The sequence below is a fragment of the Barbus barbus genome (genome assembly GCF_936440315.1).
Source record: "Barbus barbus genome assembly, chromosome: 11".
NCBI lineage: Eukaryota > Metazoa > Chordata > Actinopteri > Cypriniformes > Cyprinidae > Barbus > Barbus barbus.
This window is the reverse complement of record NC_136739.1, coordinates 26,078,783-26,100,449: the sequence shown is the minus strand read 5'-3', so window position 1 is coordinate 26,100,449 and position 21,667 is coordinate 26,078,783. Positions and strand designations below refer to the sequence as shown.

The 21,667-nt window shown below is 37.7% G+C and overlaps 1 protein-coding gene across 5 annotated transcripts in view; it reads left to right on the top strand.

Moving 5' to 3' along the window:
• Nucleotides 1-2,160: 2,160 nt before the first annotated feature.
• The window catches only part of LOC306877233 (glutaminase kidney isoform, mitochondrial-like), a 45,244-nt gene continuing 25,737 nt past the window's right edge, over nucleotides 2,161-21,667 (top strand). The window contains exons 1-5 of one of the 5 annotated variants that reach the window (XM_079428869.1): nucleotides 2,161-2,600; nucleotides 13,485-13,581; nucleotides 13,899-14,020; nucleotides 19,533-19,662; nucleotides 19,756-19,835. In XM_079428869.1, coding sequence (XP_079284995.1) covers nucleotides 2,323-2,600; nucleotides 13,485-13,581; nucleotides 13,899-14,020; nucleotides 19,533-19,662; nucleotides 19,756-19,835 — 707 coding nt within the window. In that variant the 5' untranslated portion in view covers nucleotides 2,161-2,322. The remainder of the gene's footprint in view (nucleotides 2,601-13,484; nucleotides 13,582-13,898; nucleotides 14,021-19,532; nucleotides 19,663-19,755; nucleotides 19,836-21,667) is intronic. The other 4 variants (XM_079428870.1, XM_079428871.1, XM_079428872.1 and 1 more) reach the window with 4 other exon arrangements.

Here is a 21,667-nt window from a genome sequence, read left to right as displayed (position 1 = left end):
CCCACGAGATCCACTTTCCTGCAGAGTTTAGCTCTAACCCTTATCAAACACACCTGAGCATGCTAATCAATGTCTTCAAGATCATTAGAAAATCACAGGTAGGTGAGTTTGATCAGGGTTGGAGATAAACTCTGCAGCAGATTGGCCCTCAAAATATAAACAGTACTGTAATGTCTGCCACCTAATGAAACTGCAAACAATTTGTCTATACTGCATCCCCTACAGAGATAAATATGGAAACTGAAATTATCAAAATTCTGGTGAATTATCAAAAAAGTTCAAAGTAAATCTGAATTGTTTTCTTGTAGTGGAGTCAAAGTAGAAAATCACCTTTTAGTGCCCCCTTGTGCACATATAACAATAAAGTGCTCATTGAGAAATAGAGTCAGTTGTATAGGATTTGTACTTCATTTATTTGTAATTTTTAAAATGCAATAAAAATGTCAATTATATATGCTAAATATTTTGTGAAACAATTTTTTTCAGGATTCTTTTACCGAAAGAACAGCATTATTTGAAAATTAATATGCAATAAAAAATAATTTGCAATTTAGAAGAGACTTCATTGAAACATTTAAAAATCATAATGTTTTCAAACTTTTGACATGTACTGGATATTATTTCATTTTTCAATTGTATGTGGGCTTCATAAGTGTAATTTACTATTTTAGTATGTTAAGGTTATTCTGGGCTTAATCTGCATGCAGTTCACAATACACTATATACACATTCTCCACAAGATGGTAGCATCACACTATACATGTGTCTTTTTGCATTCTTTTATTTGAAAGCCAAAAAGGGAAATTGTGTAATTACCATTCTGTGACAATAGGAGGCGAGAAAAGCTACATTTTATTCTGGTTTAGGCCTTCTTTCAAGTTTAGAAGTTTCTAGAATGAGTAGGCCTCAATGACTCATATCTTTTTTTTTTCTTTTTTTTTTCAAGGGCAACGCATGCGGTCTAAAAAGAATTCCCATAAAATTGGTCTGACACTGAACAAAATGGCTTTTTTTGGATATTCAAGAGACTGATCAAATTTTGTGCAGGATTGTATGCCAGGACTGTTGTAAAGCAGAACAGTGACATCCACTTTTTCAGTGGCCATGGATCAAGAAGTAGCTTTCCCATTCTCAAGAAAAAAAAAACTGAAATGAAGATTTCTGAACCATGAGCCAAACCCAACCAACTCTGAAATGTTTGAGACTGACTCAATAACGTCATTTGTAATGCTTCATGGAAGTAGATGCAGTCATTTTGCATGAAAGTGTTACTTTTAAGGGCCTACTGTTGGACTATTGTGGCACAAAAGAATGCAATCTCAGTAAGCTATTTTTATCTTTTGTGACTCCCTCCTAATGTTTACCAACATAAAGATTGCTTAACAGCTCCTTGAAGTGTCACAACCCCATTCCTCACCTAGACTGATCAGCATGCCTGAATCCTGTCTTTGCATTTTAGATATGGCAACATGAAAGCATGCAGTGAGCTCATTTTTTTTTTTTAGAGATAAGCAGCTTTCTCTAAAACATGCCACAATCCAATTTTGTTGTTAGAAAACTTCTCGCCTGGTTCTTGTATTAATATTTCCTGGCGACAGTTTAAAAACCTACAGGTAATAATGATATCATTGCATCATTAAGCACCATGTATTTATTTAATTTTAGAATTATGACAGATTTAATGTCTAACTGAATTGCACTTGGCATTATATGTCTTTTTCGAAAAGGACAGTATTGCATCCATGACTCTTCAGTTTAATGGCATAACATTTTTCCATTGAGGTCACAAACATGAAAGGTATATGAGATGTTGCATGAGAGAATAAGGAGCATAAATGACTTCGAGGCTTAGATTACCACTTATAAATGTCATGCAATTAATAAAAACATCATGTAAACGTAATACGTTGCACTGTCAGTTAACTGAAGTGAGTTGAACTAAATATATGACAACATAATATATACATGACAATAAACATTCACACACTTGTCCTTATACTGAAATTAACGACATGCAAAGTCAGAGAAATTCATACAATGCGGGTCATACAGTGAGTCATTGCAGGATGTGATGCACGGCAATTAAAAATGAAACATGTTTCGTTGAGCCAATGATGAGAGAGAATATGCGCAGGTCGTCCAATAGCTCGTTAGATGGGCGTGCACGAGCGCGTTTGCTCGGTATTCTTCACTGAAAAGCTCCTCTATCAGTAGGTGCGCAAAGTGTGGGAATTGACTGTGCTGTTTCTTCTACAACTACAAGTTGTCTTCTAGTATTATTAAAATAAAGACATTAAACCTAATTAGCTCGACAGGATTGAGATGTTACAGTTTAGGGCTTCAATTGTGCTGAAGGAGTTGATTCAAACCAGCCCAAAGCGTTCGTTTTCTTACATTATAAGGCATAAGACGACTTTACCAAACGCGTGCATCTACAGCGCTGCTTACCAGGATGGCAGAATATCTCAATTAAAGACTGTCTGTAATGGAAGACTGCCTTTAGCTGGGAGAAGATTCCTATGTACAAAGACTGAAGGAGCGACTGACCCTACAGAACCGGTGAAGAAAGATGAGTCCGGCCAGGAAGCGACGGCAGATAAGTACGCATGTATTTATTTGTCATTTGCTCATGACGCATGAGATATTCAATGTATATATCACACGCGCCAAAATATCCTTATATCCTTGAATGGCTGACAACGCTGTGTGTACACTTTTACAGCAACTGGGTGGAGAACGTGTAGTAGTAGTATACGTCATGCTAGAATAAAATGTTATCAGTTTGATAGGTTTATGTCAAGTGGTGTTTATTTCTGGTAAAAGACACACCCCAATACTGTAAAAGACAGTAGTTCATCGTCTAGATATGACATTGTGGTGTTGTTGAACGAGTCTTTTCAGATGAGTGAATCGGTCTACTTTCCATGCCCTGACTCCTATTTTCCGTCCTCTTTTTTGAAGCGCGTGACTCCTGTTCTGTCATCAAAAACCAACTATACATCACGAGCCAATAGTATTCGAGTGTTGGCTGTTAAGGAGTAGCTCATTGGTTGAGCTTACTGAACAGATACGCCCCCTTCACGAGTTTTGATTCTAATCGAAACAGCTGGAATGACTGAATCAGGGTCTCTTTTTGAACAAAAGTAATGAACTACTTTGTGAGTGAATGATCAGACTCGTTTGTGAGTGAAGTAATCGAACGAAGTATCTCGGTTTTGAACCATAGACTGTAAAAAACGATGGACGACGCGCCTCCACTTCCTTCCATTATAGAAAAGTGAAGCCAAAACATCTCAGTATGGCCGCTGCCATCGTGAGTAAATTACGTCATTTGGAGCCCGAGTCTGCGCAGTAGAGCTTCGTTTGGAGCCCGAGTCTGCGCAGTAGAGCTTCATTTGGAGCCCGAGTCTGTGCAGTAGAGCTTCGTTTGGAGCCCGAGTCTGCGCAGTAGAGCTTCGTTTGGAGCCCGAGTCTGCGCAGTAGAGCTCGTTTGGAGCCTCTTCGTTTGGAGCCTGAGTCTGCGCAGTAGAGCTTCGTTTGGAGCCTGAGTCTGCGCAGTAGAGATTTGTTTGGAGCCTGAGTCTGCGCAGTAGAGATTTGTTTGGAGCCTGAGTCTGCGCAGTAGAGATTTGTTTGGAGCCCGAGTCTGCGCAGTAGAGATTTGTTTGGAGCCCGAGTCTGCGCCGTAGAGCTTCATTTGGAGCCTGAGTCTGCGCAGTAGAGCTTCATTTGGAGCCTGAGTCTGCGCCGTAGAGCTTCGTTTGGAGCCTGAGTCTGCACCGTAGAGCTTCGTTTGGAGCCAGAGTCTGCACAGTAGAGCTTCGTTTGGAGCCCGACTCTGCGCAGTAGAGCTTCGTTTGGAGCCCGAGTCTGAGCAGTAGTGCTTCGTTTGGAGCCAGAGTCTGAGCAGTAGAGCTTCATTTGGAGCCCGACTCTGCGCAGTAGAGCTTCGTTTGGAGCCAGAGTCTGCACCGGAGAGCTTCGTTTGGAGCCAGAGTCTGAGCAGTAGAGCTTCGTTTGGAGCCCGAGTCTGCGCAGTAGAGTCGTGAGGTGGAGCCGCGGGATCAAACTCCTGCCTAAACTCCCGTAGACCCAATCAACCATAGTGACACGCCCCATTTTTATAGCATCAAATTACTAGCGAAAATTAAACTTACCACAAAAACGAACAATTGAACATATATCAGCGTGATAACAACTACCTTAAAAGACCAAAATCATATTTTGGAAAATTGTATTGGAAATGTAATTAATTTTTTGTTATGACTCAAGTCCCATTCGTTTACATGGAGAGGGCGAGGTTTATGACCTGTACTGCAACCAGCCACCAGGGGGCGATCAAAGAGCCCACAGCTTCACATTTAAGCACGAGACCCGTTCGTTCTGAACGTTCTGAATTTCGTCAACCAACTAATTAATTGGGGCATTTCATATGTCAAAGAAAATTAATAAATTGGATCAACTCGTTCATATATATATATATAATGAAAAAAACTTAGAATTTTTTGTTTGGAAATTAACGGATCAGGCATCTGAAATAATCTGTTATCTAATTTATGAATGTTCGTTATATGGGTTAAGGCCTGTTCACACTAAAAAATAATAGTTCTAAATCTGTGAGAACAGGGAAGTCCACACCGCAGCTATAATATACCAAATCACTTTCAGAATGTTATTTTTCAGCTAATGAAGCATAAAAACATTTATAGGCAACCAGAAACTAACTGACTTCAAAGAACTCAAGCATTTAAAACGACAGACTACAGAACTGCATCACACGCTTATAATAAACAACGTTTTCATGCATTGTATAATTATTGTTTGGGTTGGGGGTTGACACCAGTTTCATGAATCAATTTTATTCTGATTTGCATAGCTCTTACTCGATTGTAATTTTATATTGATTCGTTTGGATATATCTAAACATACCTTCATTAATGTTTCCTTAATGGTTCATTGATGTTTACTTAATGCTATAACTAGTAGTAAAGAGGAAAAAATGATGGTTCATTCATGTATGCTCTTGAACTGAGGCAGCTACAGCGACCTTCCACCACATTAAAGAGCATCAAAATGACATTTATCGATAAAGTTGACAGAATTTAAAAGCTGAGACTTTTTCATTTCTCATATGTTAGAAAGCACAATGCATATTGTGTTTATTGCATGGGAGGCGTGCTACAAATAATGTTTAGACAAGTTTTGTTCAAGCATTAACAGAAAGATTAAAAATTATTAATCAATATTATCAACCCGGCCCTAGTTATTGTTCTTAGTGTGAATGGGCCTTTAGTTTCCAGAATATGGGCGTAACAATTATGAATGTGTTATTGAATGTCGTAATTTATGTAGGCTACTCCTGTTTTTATAGCTTGGTGAAAGTCAAACTGAGGTGAGGTTATCATGATTGAATATTCTTTCTGGAATCTTAGTAGTTATGTAGATAAAAGAAGATATTAATTTATGCATAATAAGAACGTCTCAGTGTTTTTAACAATCGGTTGAGTGAACACATAAAAGTTTTGAGTCACTGAGATGAATCAAAATGAAACGACTATTATTGTTTACTTTGTGGAAGTTGGAGATGGGAGTGGTGGCGGCAACGCCTCTTATCAGCTGCTAGATTATGACACCATTCATACGGCAGCTGTGGAATGTCAATAATGCAGTTCCGCAAACAGGCAGTAAGTGCATGGAGAGATCATTAAAACTGTTTTCATTGCAGCAGTTTTCTCCATATTTATAGATGTATATATGAAAGCTTTCAAAAATCCTTGCTGGCAGTATAATCAATCTTTTCCTCACACTCATCTGTTTGCTCACGGTTCACACAGTGCGCGTGACTCATCGCTCGTCTGTCCATATGGATTATTTATAAGATGACGCAGAAGGCTCGTGCTGTCCTTGCAGAGAGACTTTAATCGAGAGCTTGATCATCCTCTCATGAATGCCACTCTGTCTCACGATGGGCAATATGATGGCCATTTTCCAGAGAAAATATCAAATTGAAAGTAATTTTCTGCAAGATTTGTGAGAATGTCTGCCCTCCTTACAGACTGACTTTTACTTACTGTTAATGAAACGCTGGGCATTTGTTCAGCTGGCATAAATAAGTTAATGACGCATAATCCTGTTTAGTGACGTGTTGGACTTGGACTAATGGGAAACATGTTGCACTCCAGCAGATTACACAATTAAAAGTGCTGTAAAGTCATAATGGAGTGAGTTTTTTGAATGGCTGATAATGATATCTAGAGAGAAGAATGTTCATTTGAGAATGTAATCATGATATAATACCTCCATATCATCCGAATATAATACCTCCATATCATCTAAATATATATTAGATATCGATTGTTGTGTTGTCATCATGGGGATATTCTGTTCAAAGAAGGTGAGGAGAGGTGAATGGTCAGCTGCTGATGTTATGGGTGAATGTGAGGCCACAGGCTGCTGGTTTGGTTGTGAAGCTGATCACAGACACCAGACACATGCTGTCTCTGACTCTCTCTGAGCTTCACACTAGTGCAGTTTCCTTGACAACTAGACTAACAGGTTATAATGAAAGTGTGAGAACGATGTTTGTTGAGGAATAATTGCTCCGATATAGACTCACCAATGTAGTATTTTTATTTAATGGCTAGAACTGACTTAAAATGATCAAAAGATGAAGTTCCTTTCATTTGTAAAGTATTTAGTTCATTGGATTATGCAGAAATATGCATTACCACATGCTTATTTAATATGAAAACTACATTGTGGTGTAGAATATACGATTAGAGATGATTTTCTTCATACTGCACATCCCTATTTTCAGCAAGGCCTTTTTAAAGGTCACTCACATTTCTCTTATTGATCTGTGGGATGTCAGTTCATCTCTTGGGGATCCAGAAGGCCTTTCTGCTCTCTGTCTCTAATAGGCTCTTGTGGAGTGACGTATAAATGGCCTTCCACTCCTGTATTAACAGATTTCAATCCTTGCTTTATTTAGCTGAGTACTGTCATATGAACACTTAGCTGATTTTCTTTTTTTTTTTTTTTCACTCAGTTGTAATGTTCCATCATGATGGGTGCGGTGGCTGTATGACTAGAGAGCATGAATGCTGCATACTCTGGGAAGCATTCAGTGAGATTGCAGTTCTTCTGACTAAGCAGCCCTGTTTCAAAATCTAGTAAGCTAGACAGCAGTCTAATGTCGTTGGAAATTAGTGGGGTTTAAGTGGAATAAACTGGAAGATAAAGTAAAAAAAAAATTACGAGCTCCAAAAATGTTTAAAAATGAATCATATGCACAGATGATCTATATGATATATTTAAAGGGTGTATTTATATTTAATGCTTCCACCCTCTCCACCCATAATGCCCTATTATAAGCTCATATGTGTAAACGCATATGTGGAATATTACTATAATATTTAAAATTCATTCAATTTTGAAAAGTATCAATCATCAGATTAAAAATATTTTTCTTATTATTTGTGTGCAAAATTTGTGTATTTTTATGCTTATTAGAATATTATGCCATTCTCTTAGCAACATGCTGACACCAAAATCTGTAGTAAATTCTAGCAGGCACTTGCTGCCGTAGACATGTGCAGGTCATTTTCAATGACAATCTAGCACATATGCAATTGTTAAACAATGAGTGTTTAATATGAAGTTCTGAAGACATCAGTCTCAGTGTGTAAAATGATGCATGACTCTTTCAGCAATACACAGGCCAACTATCTCCAGGAGGTAGAAATAACTGAACTGTTGTCAGTGAAAATATTAGGCAGCGAGGGGTTCTATCTGTTGACTTTGTGGCCTAAAAATAACAACAACAAAAAATGGATGATTGCTGTGCCAAAATATATGTCCTGTGTACCAGAAGTACAGTCATCTGTGCTCTTGATCACTAAAGTACACTTTTAAAAGACATGTAACCGAAACTGTGTCTAACTTTTACTGTACTGATCGAATTATTATCATTTGTTGATTCACTGCTGACAACTAACCTCCTGTCTAAAGAGTTAAATAGGTGCGCTCAGGCTTTCTCCCACGGTTCAGCTAATTGTGTCCAAGGCGACGGAGTGTAAAAAATTGACTGAGCTCTTGTCCTTGTCTGCCAGAGAACTTGTTTTCCAAATCAGTGAAGATGAATCTAAAAGCTGTCAAACATGGCTCCATCTGGCCCCAAAGAACCTGGAGTTATTGATCAAATATCAGTCTGATTTTCATCATTAACAATGACACTAAATGGATAAATTTGCAACTTGATTTCAATGTACAGAAAATGTGAGTGGTGCTTGACCAATTGACAGGATGTTGCAAATTGCAATTCCATTGCTAAGAGTGTTCTGGGTGTTTTTAAACTATTCTGATATTCTGATTTGGGTCACTTCAGGTCACCTGTGAGGTTTTTATCACTCATTTTGTCACATGTGCACTTCTATGCCAGTATGTTGCACATGCTTTCTGAATGAGTCAGACTGATTAAATGATTGCTTTCAGTTTTCCACTGTTGCCGTATATTTCTGAGCAGTAACTGATTGTCTGGCATTTCAGTAGACACTAATCCCAATCTCAAAAGTCAGTATACAAATTGCTGGGATTTTCTTACCAAAAGTGAACAAACATTAAGATATGATAACTGCAATTAAATCTATTATGTGACAGGTTGATCCTGTCGGCCTTTGCTGTCTGACAGGCAGGTGCAGTAAAGTTATGTGACACCTGAAACCTGCAGAGACTGTTCTCTTGAGTAGCACGTGGTGCAGAGGCGCATGCTTACTCACCCCCTAGGGCCCCACAGAGGTGCAACAGAAGTTTCCATAATCCTCTAGAGAGCTTCACATTGCACTTGGCACAGGACTGTAACATTACAATTTTGTTTAATGATAAAGGCAGGAAAGCTAATGCATCGTAAGGCAATTACCTCTTACTTGAACAAGTGTACAATGTTGTAGCGTTGAAAATTACACACTGGTGTATAAAAGTTTGGTGATTTTAATTTTTTTTATTAATATTTTTATTCAACAAGGATGCATGCCACTGATTAAAAAGCATTAAAAGGTAAAAAAATTTAATATTACAAAGTATTTCTATTTCAAATAAATTCTGTTCTTTAGAACTTTCTATTGAACAACAATCCCCCAAAAATATTAAGCAGCACTACTTTTTCAAAATTGATAATAATCAGTGTATTTATGTTGAATGATTTCTAAAGAACATTGTTTTCTGAAGAATATTACTATAGAATATCATTTGAACCAAACAACCAAGTACATTTAAAATTTTTAATGCAAGTAAATTGCACAAATGTAATGAAAATGGACTGATGAATCAGAATTTTGAACTGATTCACTTAAACTTCAGAAATGAATCGGACTTATCAACAAACTTACCAACTTTCATTTTTGGTACTGAGATGCTATGAAATCTTTTCTGTTTTAATTATATTTCTGGCTTTTATATTGCTGGAACTAGTCTAATGTCAGTTTACAGAAAATTGAATGTCCAAATAAAATACGTTTTATAAAATTCACACTGTTACATTTTAAAATGTTAACAAAATCATTGTGAATATATAGCCTACTGAATAATTGATATAGGCCTATCATCCAGATTTAAGGTGTTGCAAGTATTACACTCATTTTTTGTGAATGAATCTTTATGTTAAAAGGAATGTTAAAAATCTCAGTGCTAAATTCTCGGGGTCTGTCTCTGTATCCAGAATACATATTTTCACTTGGCACATGGTTTAGAGCAGCATACCGCTGTGTCAGCAGCAGAAACTGTACATTGCAGTCTGTCCTGTCCATATCCCCCACCTGCCCCATGCACTCTGAAGAACAAACACTTGACCATAAGGCTACACTGGCCGTTTTACACAGTGGCTAATGCACCAGGTTCATTTTAGTTTTCACTGAGAGCTGTCAGCTGAACATAATTTAGACAGCAGCTTATATGTTTCTGCATCTGTGAGTGGTTATTGAATTTGTAAAACAATTTTGAAGGTGTTTTGTAACAAAGTATGTCCTAGTAACCAGCTCAGTATAGTTCAGGCCAAAATGAAAATTTGTCAAAGCCTATGGAATTCATAGAGATTATGATGAATTCAATGCAAGACCTTCTGCTTTAGATTCTTTGAATTGTAAAGTATCTATCTACCCTGAGCCAGTTCACAAACAGGAAGGATAGAAGCCATATATAGCATCAAGTGTCCATTAATACCACGGGGAGGTTTAACAAACGTACCCTGAGGTCATAGTCTCCTTTAATGAGGATCGAGCCTTTTAGGCCAATACACATCTGTTAAGTTTGCACAGTGTGCGGTATACAGAATCCACTGCCATGTGACCAGTGATGCAATAAAAAACGGGAAGTTCTGGATAGTTTGATAGTCAGATAGTGAATATATATTTTCAGTTTCACATTCCTCATCTATGGGGATACTTCCTCTCCTGTGTGTCTCAAATATGACAAAGGCATGGTCAGTTATAGTGTCCAATGCATTTCTCATTTTTCCTTGTAAATGATGGCCTTTATGCCTGGAATGGCATGTGAGAATGTATTCCAGGAGGCTTTGATTGCAAGTTTTGGCAGGTTCCTTTAACCCATCACTGACCATTTATTAACTGGTAGCAAACTTTAAATCAGACATGACAGACTAAAGATGTAGAATTGTCAACAAAAGCAAAATGATGTATGTTTGATCATCCTACATAATGTGTTTTTGATCACACTTCCCTTGAAATTGCATCAATCTATGCCATCTTCTTGGATAAAATGGTTCCAGATGGTGTTTATATTGTACATTTCATATTTTCTGATCTTTGTATTTTCTGAGTAAGCTGAGAGAATTTAGATAGTTAATTGTTCCTATCTATTGAAAATGTATTTTTACCGTACTTGATAAACACATCAATTTAACAGTAGGTAGTTGTTTGTTGTTAAAAAAATAAAATAAAAAAATTAATAATTGTGCTGCCATAAAATAAGCCCACAATCCCTGCTGTCAGGTCACAGTGTCTGCACAGCCTGTGGTTTTTGGTTACGTGCTGGGCCTGTCTTCTGTGAGCCGTCAGTGGTGTGTGAATAGGCGCGCAATGTTTGTTTTATTAAGTCTGCAGGAGGCCGATGAGGCTCTCTGAGAATCCCTGGAATCCCATGTAGGATCACACATATACTGCAGAGAGGGAGAGACAAGTGATGAAAGAAGAAGAGAACGGGCCAGAGTCAGACAGAAGCGCAGTTTTATAACACCAAAGGCCTTTGCTGCTAAGTAGATCCCAAAGGTCCAGCGCCGACGATTCGCCCATTTCCCTTTTCAGGGATCTTTGACTTTCATTAGACAGAACTATTGACCTGCTGTTTCTGCAATTCTGATGAGCACACAATTGATTTTGTATCACATAACGCAGGTTGTTGACTTTACTATAAGTGACCTCACTTCAAATTAAATGAAATATATTTTTGTTCAGCCCTGTCACTGTGTCTGTGTAGTATAGCTTAATTGTAAAAACAGACAATTGGGGTTTTGCATAATGACTTGTTGAGCTGTTTTGGGGTTGCATGTTCAGATCTTTCTGTTTGTAACTTATGTTTTTAGTCTTTTTCTCTTTTTCTTGCACTTATTGTTCTTGTATGGGAATATTTTGGATGCATTTTTGTGGCAAAATGTCGATCTGCACAAAATATAGTGTCAGCTCATCCGTCATTTTGCAGGCTCATGTTGGCATCATGGGACTAGTGTGATAGTCTGTGTGATCAGATCTTTTATCAGATTTATATAGATTTTATCAGATCTTTTTTGTTTCAATTTAATGATTGTGTAGAGTTACAGGTTAACCCTGTTTTTTTGGCATGACAGACTGAAAAATATTGTATGTAGTCAGTCATAACTATCTGTAAAGTGCTGTCAACATAACCAAAAGTTCAAACACTTTTTTAAAAAAGTAGTCCCACCAGAGAAAGGATGCTTTATAGGTTAATTAATTAAACTGTTTTTACTGAATAATTCCTAGTAAGTTGTTTATCAGTTAATTTTCTTCTTCGTTCATTCCTGGCTGAGGACGAGTTGAAATGAAATGAATATTTAATACATTAGTCATCATGAAATATTCTTGATTATATTAGATCAATTTTAAGTTTGTCATAATTGATTTGACTGATCTGTTTATTGTATGTTTCTCATATGTCTCATTCCTCTGCCTGCTGTTTGTTTGTGTGTAAGTATGATTTGAATGGTCACTTCCAGTCTTTCACTTCTATCAATCCTTTCTCAACAAATTCCCTCTCTACGTATTATAATCCTCACAAATGATCCCAAAAGATCAAAATCACCTTTTTGTGCCATTCCCATGACACCTTTAGATGTGCATTTAAATTTAAACAAGCATTCAAATGAAACATAATCAAATAATCTCTAGGAAAATGAATAGAGCAAATGTAAATCAAGTTTGGTAAAGGAAAGCTGTAGTTCATGAAATGTTTGGGGTGTGTGATGTGGTGGGAAGGTGGGGCTGTTGGTGGATGTTTTGGTAGGCTGCTGGGAATTACAGTCCTGGCCAGACTCTGTTGTGGCTCAGTGCCACAGCAGCTTACACAGAGCTCCATTAAACTCAAAGCCATCTAAATGTGATAATGCAATAGCTATGTTAGGTCGGCTCTTAATAGAACTTGGCAAGAGTGAATCTACACTCATGTATTGTGCAATTGCTAATGCATGTTTGCAGACCTGTAACACGATGTCAGCATAGTTAAGATATGTTTTGACATTTTAATAAAAACAATAAATGACCATTTTATTTTTTTCCCCAATGTAACAATTTAAAACCCAAATACCCATTGCATATCTGTAATAATTATGGAAATCCTTTTACATTTACAGTCTTTCTCTACCAAAGTATAACTAATGCCTATAATATAAATATTTATTATATCATATTTATTTATTATTTTATTATTATTTTTAGAATTGTTAATACAGCCATTTAATTAAAAATTATTCCTATAATTATTAATGGGCAAATTATTATTATTATTATTATTATTATAATTCAGTGATTATTCTAAATTGTTAGCAAAATATATTAAATATATACATTTAATTATGATATATGACTTATATAAATAATTTAATGTAATTATGATATATCATTTATAAATGTCATTTATCAAGCCCAATGTCCTGTCCCAAATTTCTGTAAAAAAAAAAAAAAAAAAATGTCAGCACAAGAATTAAGTCAAGTAATTTCATGGGGTCTATAACTCTTCACTGACTTATTCTTTTTTCTGTTAATCTTTGTTGCATGGTAATATTTTCTATCTTTAACCCCAACTAATTCAATTCCTTTAACAGTTTCATAGTGTATTTGAGCACATGACATTAAAATACACTCCAGGTTGATCTATATGTTTTGTCTTGTAGCTGTAGATTTGTGGATTGTAGATTTCCTGTAGATCACTCAATGCCAATGCAATTTTCTCTCTTGTTCCAGGAGAAGGAAGGCTGGCATCCTGCCCAGCTTGGAAGACCTGCTTTTCTACAGTATTGCTGAAGGCCAGGAGAGGATCCCAGCTCACAAATTCATTACTGTGAGTGACTGTGCTCCCCTTACACACGTTTTTATGTGCAAGGATGGATATTATTGGCTGTAGCATGTTTTGTGTACCTAGGTCATCGTTCTTTGTAATTACTGCTGTGTTGTTGCTGTTATCGGCACCACTAAATGGGGCACAGAGTCATGTTTTAGTACACCATGGCCATCTTATCAAACCTCACTGACAAATGAAGTAAAATCCTCTGATAAGAGTGTTGGGATTGATGATAGTAATGAGTAATGCCAGTGACAGTTAGCGTTAACAGTTATTTGTGCTCATGGAAATGTGCTCTTGTTTATATATGCATTCAGGCACTGAAGGCCACTGGACTTCGAACGGGAGATCCACGGCTAAAAGAATGTATGGACATGTTGAAAGTCACCCTCAAATCCACATCAGATGGCGTAATGCTGGACCGACACCTGTTCAAAAAGTAAGCTGACACTGTTTTTAATGTGCTGTAGCATATTTATGGTTTCCTCAGTCATGGAGGCATATTGTTATGCATACTACAAACTGTGTACTGCAGAGCTGCAACTATTATTCCTATTACTATAATAACCCCAAAGGCAATCACCCTAGTAAATCAATCAGAATCAGAATCAGAATCAGAATGAGCTTTATTGGCCAAGTATGTTTACACATACAAGGAATTTGTTGTAGTGACAGAAGCTCCACAGTGCAACAGAAAGACAGTAACAGGACAGGACACAGGTAATAAAACAAAATAACAAGAAATAGACAATAACCAATGTACAAAGCAGCAAAAAAAAAAAAAAACACAATATATAATATATAATATAGACAACTATGTATGTACAGGTCAAGTATGTGCAAATTAGAAATGAGAAAATAAAAATAAAATAAGTGAGTGTGGTGAATGGATAATGTATTAGTTGTGTGTTCTACGTTTATTTATTGAGTGTTCATGAGATGTATTGACTGAGGGAAGAAACTGTTCCTGTGTCTGGTCGTTCTGGTGCTCAGAGCTCTGTAGCGTCGACCAGACGGTAACAGTTCAAAGAGGGAGTGTGCTGGATGTGAGGGTTCCAGAGTGATTTTGCCAGCCCTTTTGCTCACTCTGGATAAGTACAGTTCTTGGCGAGTGGGGAGGGTTGTACCAATGATTCGCTCAGCAGTCCGGACTACCCTCCGTAGTCTTTTGAGGTCAGATTTGGTAGCTGAGCTGAACCAGACAGTTATTGAGGTGCAGAGGATGGATTCAATGATGGCAGAGTAGAGCTGTTTCAGTAAGTCCTGTGGCAGGTTAAACTTCCTCAGCTGGCGAAGAAAGTACAACCTCTGCTGGGCCTTCCTGACAATGGACTCAATGTGAATATCCCACTTCAGGTCCCGAGAGATGGTGGTGCCCAGGAATCTGAATGACTCCACTGCAGTCACAGTGCTGTTCATGATGGTGAGTGGGGGGAGAGCAGGGGGGTTTCTCCTGAAGTCCACGATCATCTCCACAGTTTTGAGCGTTAAGCTCCAGGTTGTTGAGACTGCACCAGACAGCCAGCTCCTTAACCTCCTGTCTGTAAGCAGACTCGTCACCGTCCTGGATGAGGCCAATCAGTGTGGTGTCGTCTGCGAACTTCAGGAGCTTGACAGAGGGGTTTTTAGATGTGTAGTCGTTGGTGTAGTGGTTAGTGATCGTTCAAAACGACAAAAGAACTCGTTTAAGTCGTCTGCCAGGTGTTGATTCTCCAGAGTGCTGGGGGATGGTGTTTTGTAGCTGGTGATGTCCTTTAATCCTAACCACACTGAAGCAGGATTACTGGAAGAGAATTTGTTCCTGAGCTTGTCAGAATAATTCCTCTTTGCCACTCTGATCTCCTTTTCCAGTGTGTATTTGGCCTGTTTGTACAAGACTTTATCCCCCTTTCTGTGAGCTTCTTCTTTGGCCTGACGGAGCTGTCTGAGTTTGGCAGTGAACCATGGTTTGTCATTGTTGTAGAATAGATGAGTACTGGTAGGAATGCACATGTCCTCACAGAAACTGATATAAGATGTTACAGTCTCTGTGAGCTCGTCCAGATCATTTGCCACAGCTTCAAAAACAGTCCAATCAGTCAGGTCGAAACAGGCTTGTAAATCCTGCTCTGTTTCGTTAGTCCATCTTTTAACAGATCTTAATACAGGCTTTGCAGACTTAAGTTTCTGCCTGTAGGATGGAATAAGATGAACCAAACAGTGATCAGAGAGTCCTAAAGCTGCTCGTGGAACCGAGTGATATGCGTCCTTTATTGTTGTATAACAGTGATCCAATATATTACTGTCTCTGTTGGGACATGTGATGTGCTGTCTGTATTTTGGCAGTTCACGGGAGAGATTTGCTTTATTAAAGTCCCCGAGAATGATTAAAACAGAGTCCGGGTGTTGTTGCTCACTCTCTGTGATCAGATCAGCGAGTTTCTGTAGAGCTGTGCTCACGTGCGCTTGCAGTGGAATGTAGACACTCACGAGAATGAACGAGCAGAACTCCCGCGGCGAATAGAACGGCTTGCAGTTAATGAAGAGCGTTTCTAAATCTGAACAGCACATCTTCTTTAACACAGTTACATCTGTACACCACCTCTCATTGATGTAAAAGCACGTCCCGCCGCCGTGCGATTTCCCCGTTGATTCTGTGTCCCGATCTGCTCTGATCAGCTGGTAATTAGGCAGATGAATCGCGCTGTCCGGTATGTCGCCATTTAGCCAGGTTTCCGTGAAACACAGAGCAGCAGAGTTAGAAAAATCCTTGTTTGTCCGGGAGAGCAGAAGGAGTTCGTCTGTTTTGTTGGGTAGAGAGCGGAGATTCGCCAAATGGATGCTAGGTAAAGCCGTTCTAAATCCGCGCTGACGAAGCTTCACAAGCGCGCCGGCTCGCTTTCCCCGCCTGCGCCTCCTCCTGTAGCGTTTGACCAGAGCTACGGCTCCACCAACTACAATGTCCAGCAAAACGTCCGAAAAATCAAAAAACGGTAGAAGATTTTGTGGTGTGTTCTGCCGAATGTTCAGCAGATCATCCCTGGTGAAACTGATCTTATTTGAAAAACAAAAAACAAACAAAAACAATACGAACACTGAAGAGCAACGCACAATAGCTGCCATCAGCGGCGCCATTTTAGATCTTTTCAAGGTGAGAAATTCCTTGTCTGTCAGCCAAAATAATTCCTTGCAATTGAGAAGAGAGAAGAAATGTGCATTTTCTCATAAACATTTAGATACTACACACATATGATTGTAAATATTATACATCGTATGAAAGACGACACTCTGCATCTTATTTATGAGCAAACCCAGACAATCTGATCCCTCTAGCTGTGTGTCACTCCTCAGATGTTATACATAATACCAGCCTCCGTACACCAGCCTGATAAATGTCTGTTTTTTATCTTCTCTGCTGTTGGTGCTGTGTTTACTGCCTGGTCGATCCGGCTGGCACTGACGGCTTCATTACAGCCTGAAGAGATGGGTGCTGTGGTGTCAGCTTGTAGAGGCTTGATAGATTATTGCAGTGTAGGGCTGGGCGATATGAGCAAAAATCCATATCTCTGTATTTTTTGGTTGATTTGTGGTATACGGTATATATCTCTGTGTTTTGTATTTGGATTAAACAAATAACGTGAATGTAAGCAAGCATGTAGGCATATATTATGTGCAAAAAAGGGTTAAAATCACATTACATTGTAACATTGCAATCTAAAAACAAAAATAATCCTTTTAAAGCAGTAAAAATTAAGTTAAATTTACTGAACAAAAAATTTTAATAATAAAAAAGTACAGACTAATCGAGTAAAAAGGCAATTTTGAGATTACCCCATTACACTTTACAGTTAGTGCTGTCAGACACATACACTTGTAGGTTTAAAATTCTACATATGTCACATTTAACTACAAATATTTCAGCAAAATATAGCTATATTTATAGTCATAGTTATTGCGCTCCTATTTCATTGTGCTCTGTCTGTTTGGCTGCATGCGAGCGGCGGCGCTCGTTCAAAATGAAGTCTGTGAAGTTTAGCGGAGAATTGCAAAGCAAAAGCTCATGCACTTCTGACAGCAAAATGGAAATATTTCCATGACTTATTTTTACATTTACAGATGGAGAATATACCTGTGAAATGTAAGTTATGCATTAAGGAAAACAGCACATCTCAAACACATTAAACAGTGCGAGTAGCATCTCTGTCAGCCTCACACGCATCCTTTCTGTCAGAGCATGAGACGGGGTGAGCGTAAGCCGCTTTAAACTGAAACTATAAACTATAGGCTACTATATCTTACGAGTTTTTTAAAGCCCTTCATATAAAGCTTGTCACATGTTTAGAACAAATTGTATTATGCACTTTCTCCGCAGCAGTTCAGTCTATGTCCTCCCCAGATATTTTTTTTCTGATGCGCTCGTATCAAACTACTGTATATCGATATTAACGGTATTACTTCATACCGTATCGCTTATAGAAAATATATCGATATATCGTATAAACTCGATATACCGCCCAGCCCTATTGCAGTGAGGGACCTTGCATGACAGGGCCATAAAGACATGTTTGGGAATGAATACTAGCATACTACTTGCATATTTCCCCCTCCTATAACCATTTTAAACAAAGAATTAAAGAATCAAACTTAAACACCACTTTCGACACGTATGATGAAAATTATGAACCAATTTTCTGTCATGGGATAAACATAAAAAAGGTAGTTGTGACTTTTATGCCAGTTGTGGCATTATTCTTCACAATTCTTTATATGTTTATTTATTTTATCAGGTTAGAATTGTGAGAAAAGTTGAATTTTTAATTCTGTGGTGGAAAAAACAGAAGTAAACTCAAAATTCAGAGGAAAAAAAGTAAGACTTAAGACGTAAACTCAGAATTTAGAGAAAAAAGTCAGAATTGTTAGATATAAACTCAGTTTCCAGTACGTTTAATTTAAGTATGTATTGTCCAATCAGAAATAGATGATTTCACTTTTTCAAATCTAATATTCTGTAAAAATGTTTTTGTTTGGTTAAATAATAAATTGAGAATAATATGTTCAAATATGTGCTCTTTTACTTTTGCTTTGGAAATGGAAAAGATCAAGTCAGGTTGATTGCATTGTGGGATATATATAGGGATCATTACACTGCTGTGCAGTGCATGTTTTTTGCAAAAGTCTTTCAGGGATTCTATGCACACATCTTTTGCATACAGCACACAGTATAGGTACATACTGCAGAAATAGTAGCTATTCCAAACATATGGGCTCCTCTTTAGCTTCCCTGTCCTATAGACAGCAAGTAATATATTACCTTTTGAAAATTCACATCTACATAAATCTGAACAGCAGCACTGTGCACAGCCATTTTGAGCTGGTCTCTCCGTTCAGGGACCTTGGTAAAGCAACTGGACCAATATTTCAGACACAAGGCCTGTGTTTATGATGTCTGTAGATGCTTTACTTCCCTCTGCTTTATTGTGGAAACTCTGTGAAACCAGCCATGGCTTCCGCTCTCACAACAGTTTTGATATTTTACAAAAATCGTTCATTTTTCTGTGGGAAATGTTCAATGGAACAGGTCCAGCCTGTTGCTCTTTTACCTTCAATCAGTGCGGAAATAAACATTTAGGTTCGTGAAGGAGTGTAAAGGATTGTTTGAAGAGAATAAAATGTCAGTGTTTCTGTATTTGTGTGTTGAATTGATTCTTGAGGGCTGCAATTAATACAAAAGTGTTGCATTTTAAACATTTTTCACCCTACAGTGCCCCGCTTAAAAAAAAAAAACTAAACAGCATGATTGAGCCAATTTATGCAGGTAATTGGTCTTATAGTCAAGCTAATAGTGGAGATAACTTTTATCTTTGATATTCGTCATATAATTACACAAAACAAAGACATACTTTCTACCATAAATGATGAACAACCCACTAGTAGGTATTAATTCATCAGCTATGTCCTCTTTGTTTCTCCAGGTGTGTCCAAAGCAACATTGTTCTCCTAACACAGGCCTTCCGGAAGAAATTTGTCATCCCTGATTTCCAGCCCTTTGCCTCCCACATTGATTCACTTTATGAGAAGGCCAAAAATCTCTCCGGGGGGCTGGTAAGATGAGAGAAACGGACATAATAATTCTTAGTGATTGTTTTCAACTTGACACAACCATTGTTTCTGATCACTTTTTTCTTTTGCTCACAGGTTGCTGATTACATTCCCCAACTTGCCAAATTCAGCCCAGATCTGTGGGCCGTTTCCCTTTGCACAGTCGATGGACAAAGGTATGAATCATATTCCTTCATTTACTGACAACTACTTATTTTAGCTTATTTTACCTTAGTTTAGCTTCTTCTATGGAGAGGAACTGTTGTTTTTTAAACCATCAATGACTAGTTTCACTGCATTTGTCCCTTAAAAAGGTTTAGCTTCATGTCAAAGTGTTAAGATTTTCATATTTTAACAACCTTTGGTTATCATTTTGGGTATTTATTAGCCAGACCACTTGAATTGCGCTACCACTGACCATTCACTATACAATACTGTATGTACATTATGACAAGTACCGGAAATACTTCATATATTTTGGTAATAAAACCATCAGATAAAGTGGCAGCTAATCTTATCGTTCAATAAAAGCTCCACGTATCTCCTGGACTAGTCACCCAGCGCAGATAAAATGTGCTAATGTTAATCCTCTCATTTGAGAATCATTGATAACAAGACTATAAACTCAGTCATTAACGTTTCCCTCAGTACTTAGATCCATGTGTCATGGTACATTCTTTGATCTCTGATAATTAGGACATACTAAGATATTATCTGTATGTTTTTACCCCATGCTATAGGATTTGTTGTAAAGAGGCACAGGGTGCCTACATACCCCTGTGTTGATTACTATGGTCATTCACTAGTTACACAGTAACTAGCTCTTAGTCAACAACACTGTGCCAGAGCCTTGACCTAATGACAAAAAATTGATGGAATAACATTAGTCATTTTACTTTGTTCTATTAAGGTCTTTAAACAAAAACCAAAAACAAAAAAAACCTGATTAACTGAATTAACTCTGATAGTTCCATTCTAGCAAATTTGCAACAGTTGTTTAGTTATTAAAGAATCCTTTTATCTATTTACTTATTACATTTTTTGTCTATTTCATTTATTTATTTGTTAAATATGAAGAATAGAAATCTATGTACAACAGTCAGTAACTCGTACCTTAAAATGTATTTTTAATAGCTAAAGCACAAAAAGCTATTATTTATCAGAATCAGAATTAGCTTTATTGCCAGGTATGTTTGCACATACGAGGAATTTGTTTTAGTGCAGTGTTTCCCCTACAAGCCGCCGCTGGATTTTCAGCGCCGCTGCAAAATCTTCACATGATCAGTAATATCACGACATTCACTTCATTCACTTACATACCTAAAAACACAAACATGGCAACCGGCGGCGCTGCTAATGCGATGGCTCTGAATCCATTTGTTGACAAGAAAGGAGGAAAGAGCCACAAATGGAAATTATTTTTGATTAGGCTAATGTCACATTGCCATAAGGGGCCGTTCACATTCACGTTCACATGCAAATATTTCAAATGTGGGCGCGCGGAAAGCGACGCGGCACGCTCGTTTTGCGCTCCTCTGTTCATGGTTGCATAGCAACGACAGACGCCACGGGAGAGCGAGCAAGCGCTTGTGGAAAGGAGAAAGGGAATTTTGGGGTGTGTTCTGCCGAATGTTCAGCAGCTCTTCCCTGGTGAAACTGATCGTGTTTGACAAACAAAAAACAGGAAAAACTAACAAAAACACTAAAACAACCGGAGAGCCAAGCACAATGGCTGCCATGCACTGCGCCATCATGAATATATGTGGTCAGGTTTATTTGAAGTATTTAGAGATAAAAAAGACATTCTAAAAATAACCGTATAATTACATTTTATTTATGTTTTGTTTTATATAAAACAATGTGGAAAAATATATATGCACATTTATGTAATTCACACAAAAGAGTCCATTCAGTACCCTAAGTCATACATAATTATTGCAAATATTTTCCTAATGAGAATTTATAGAGTGTGAAAAGAGCTGTTTATAAAGGTCAGAACAATTGGAGA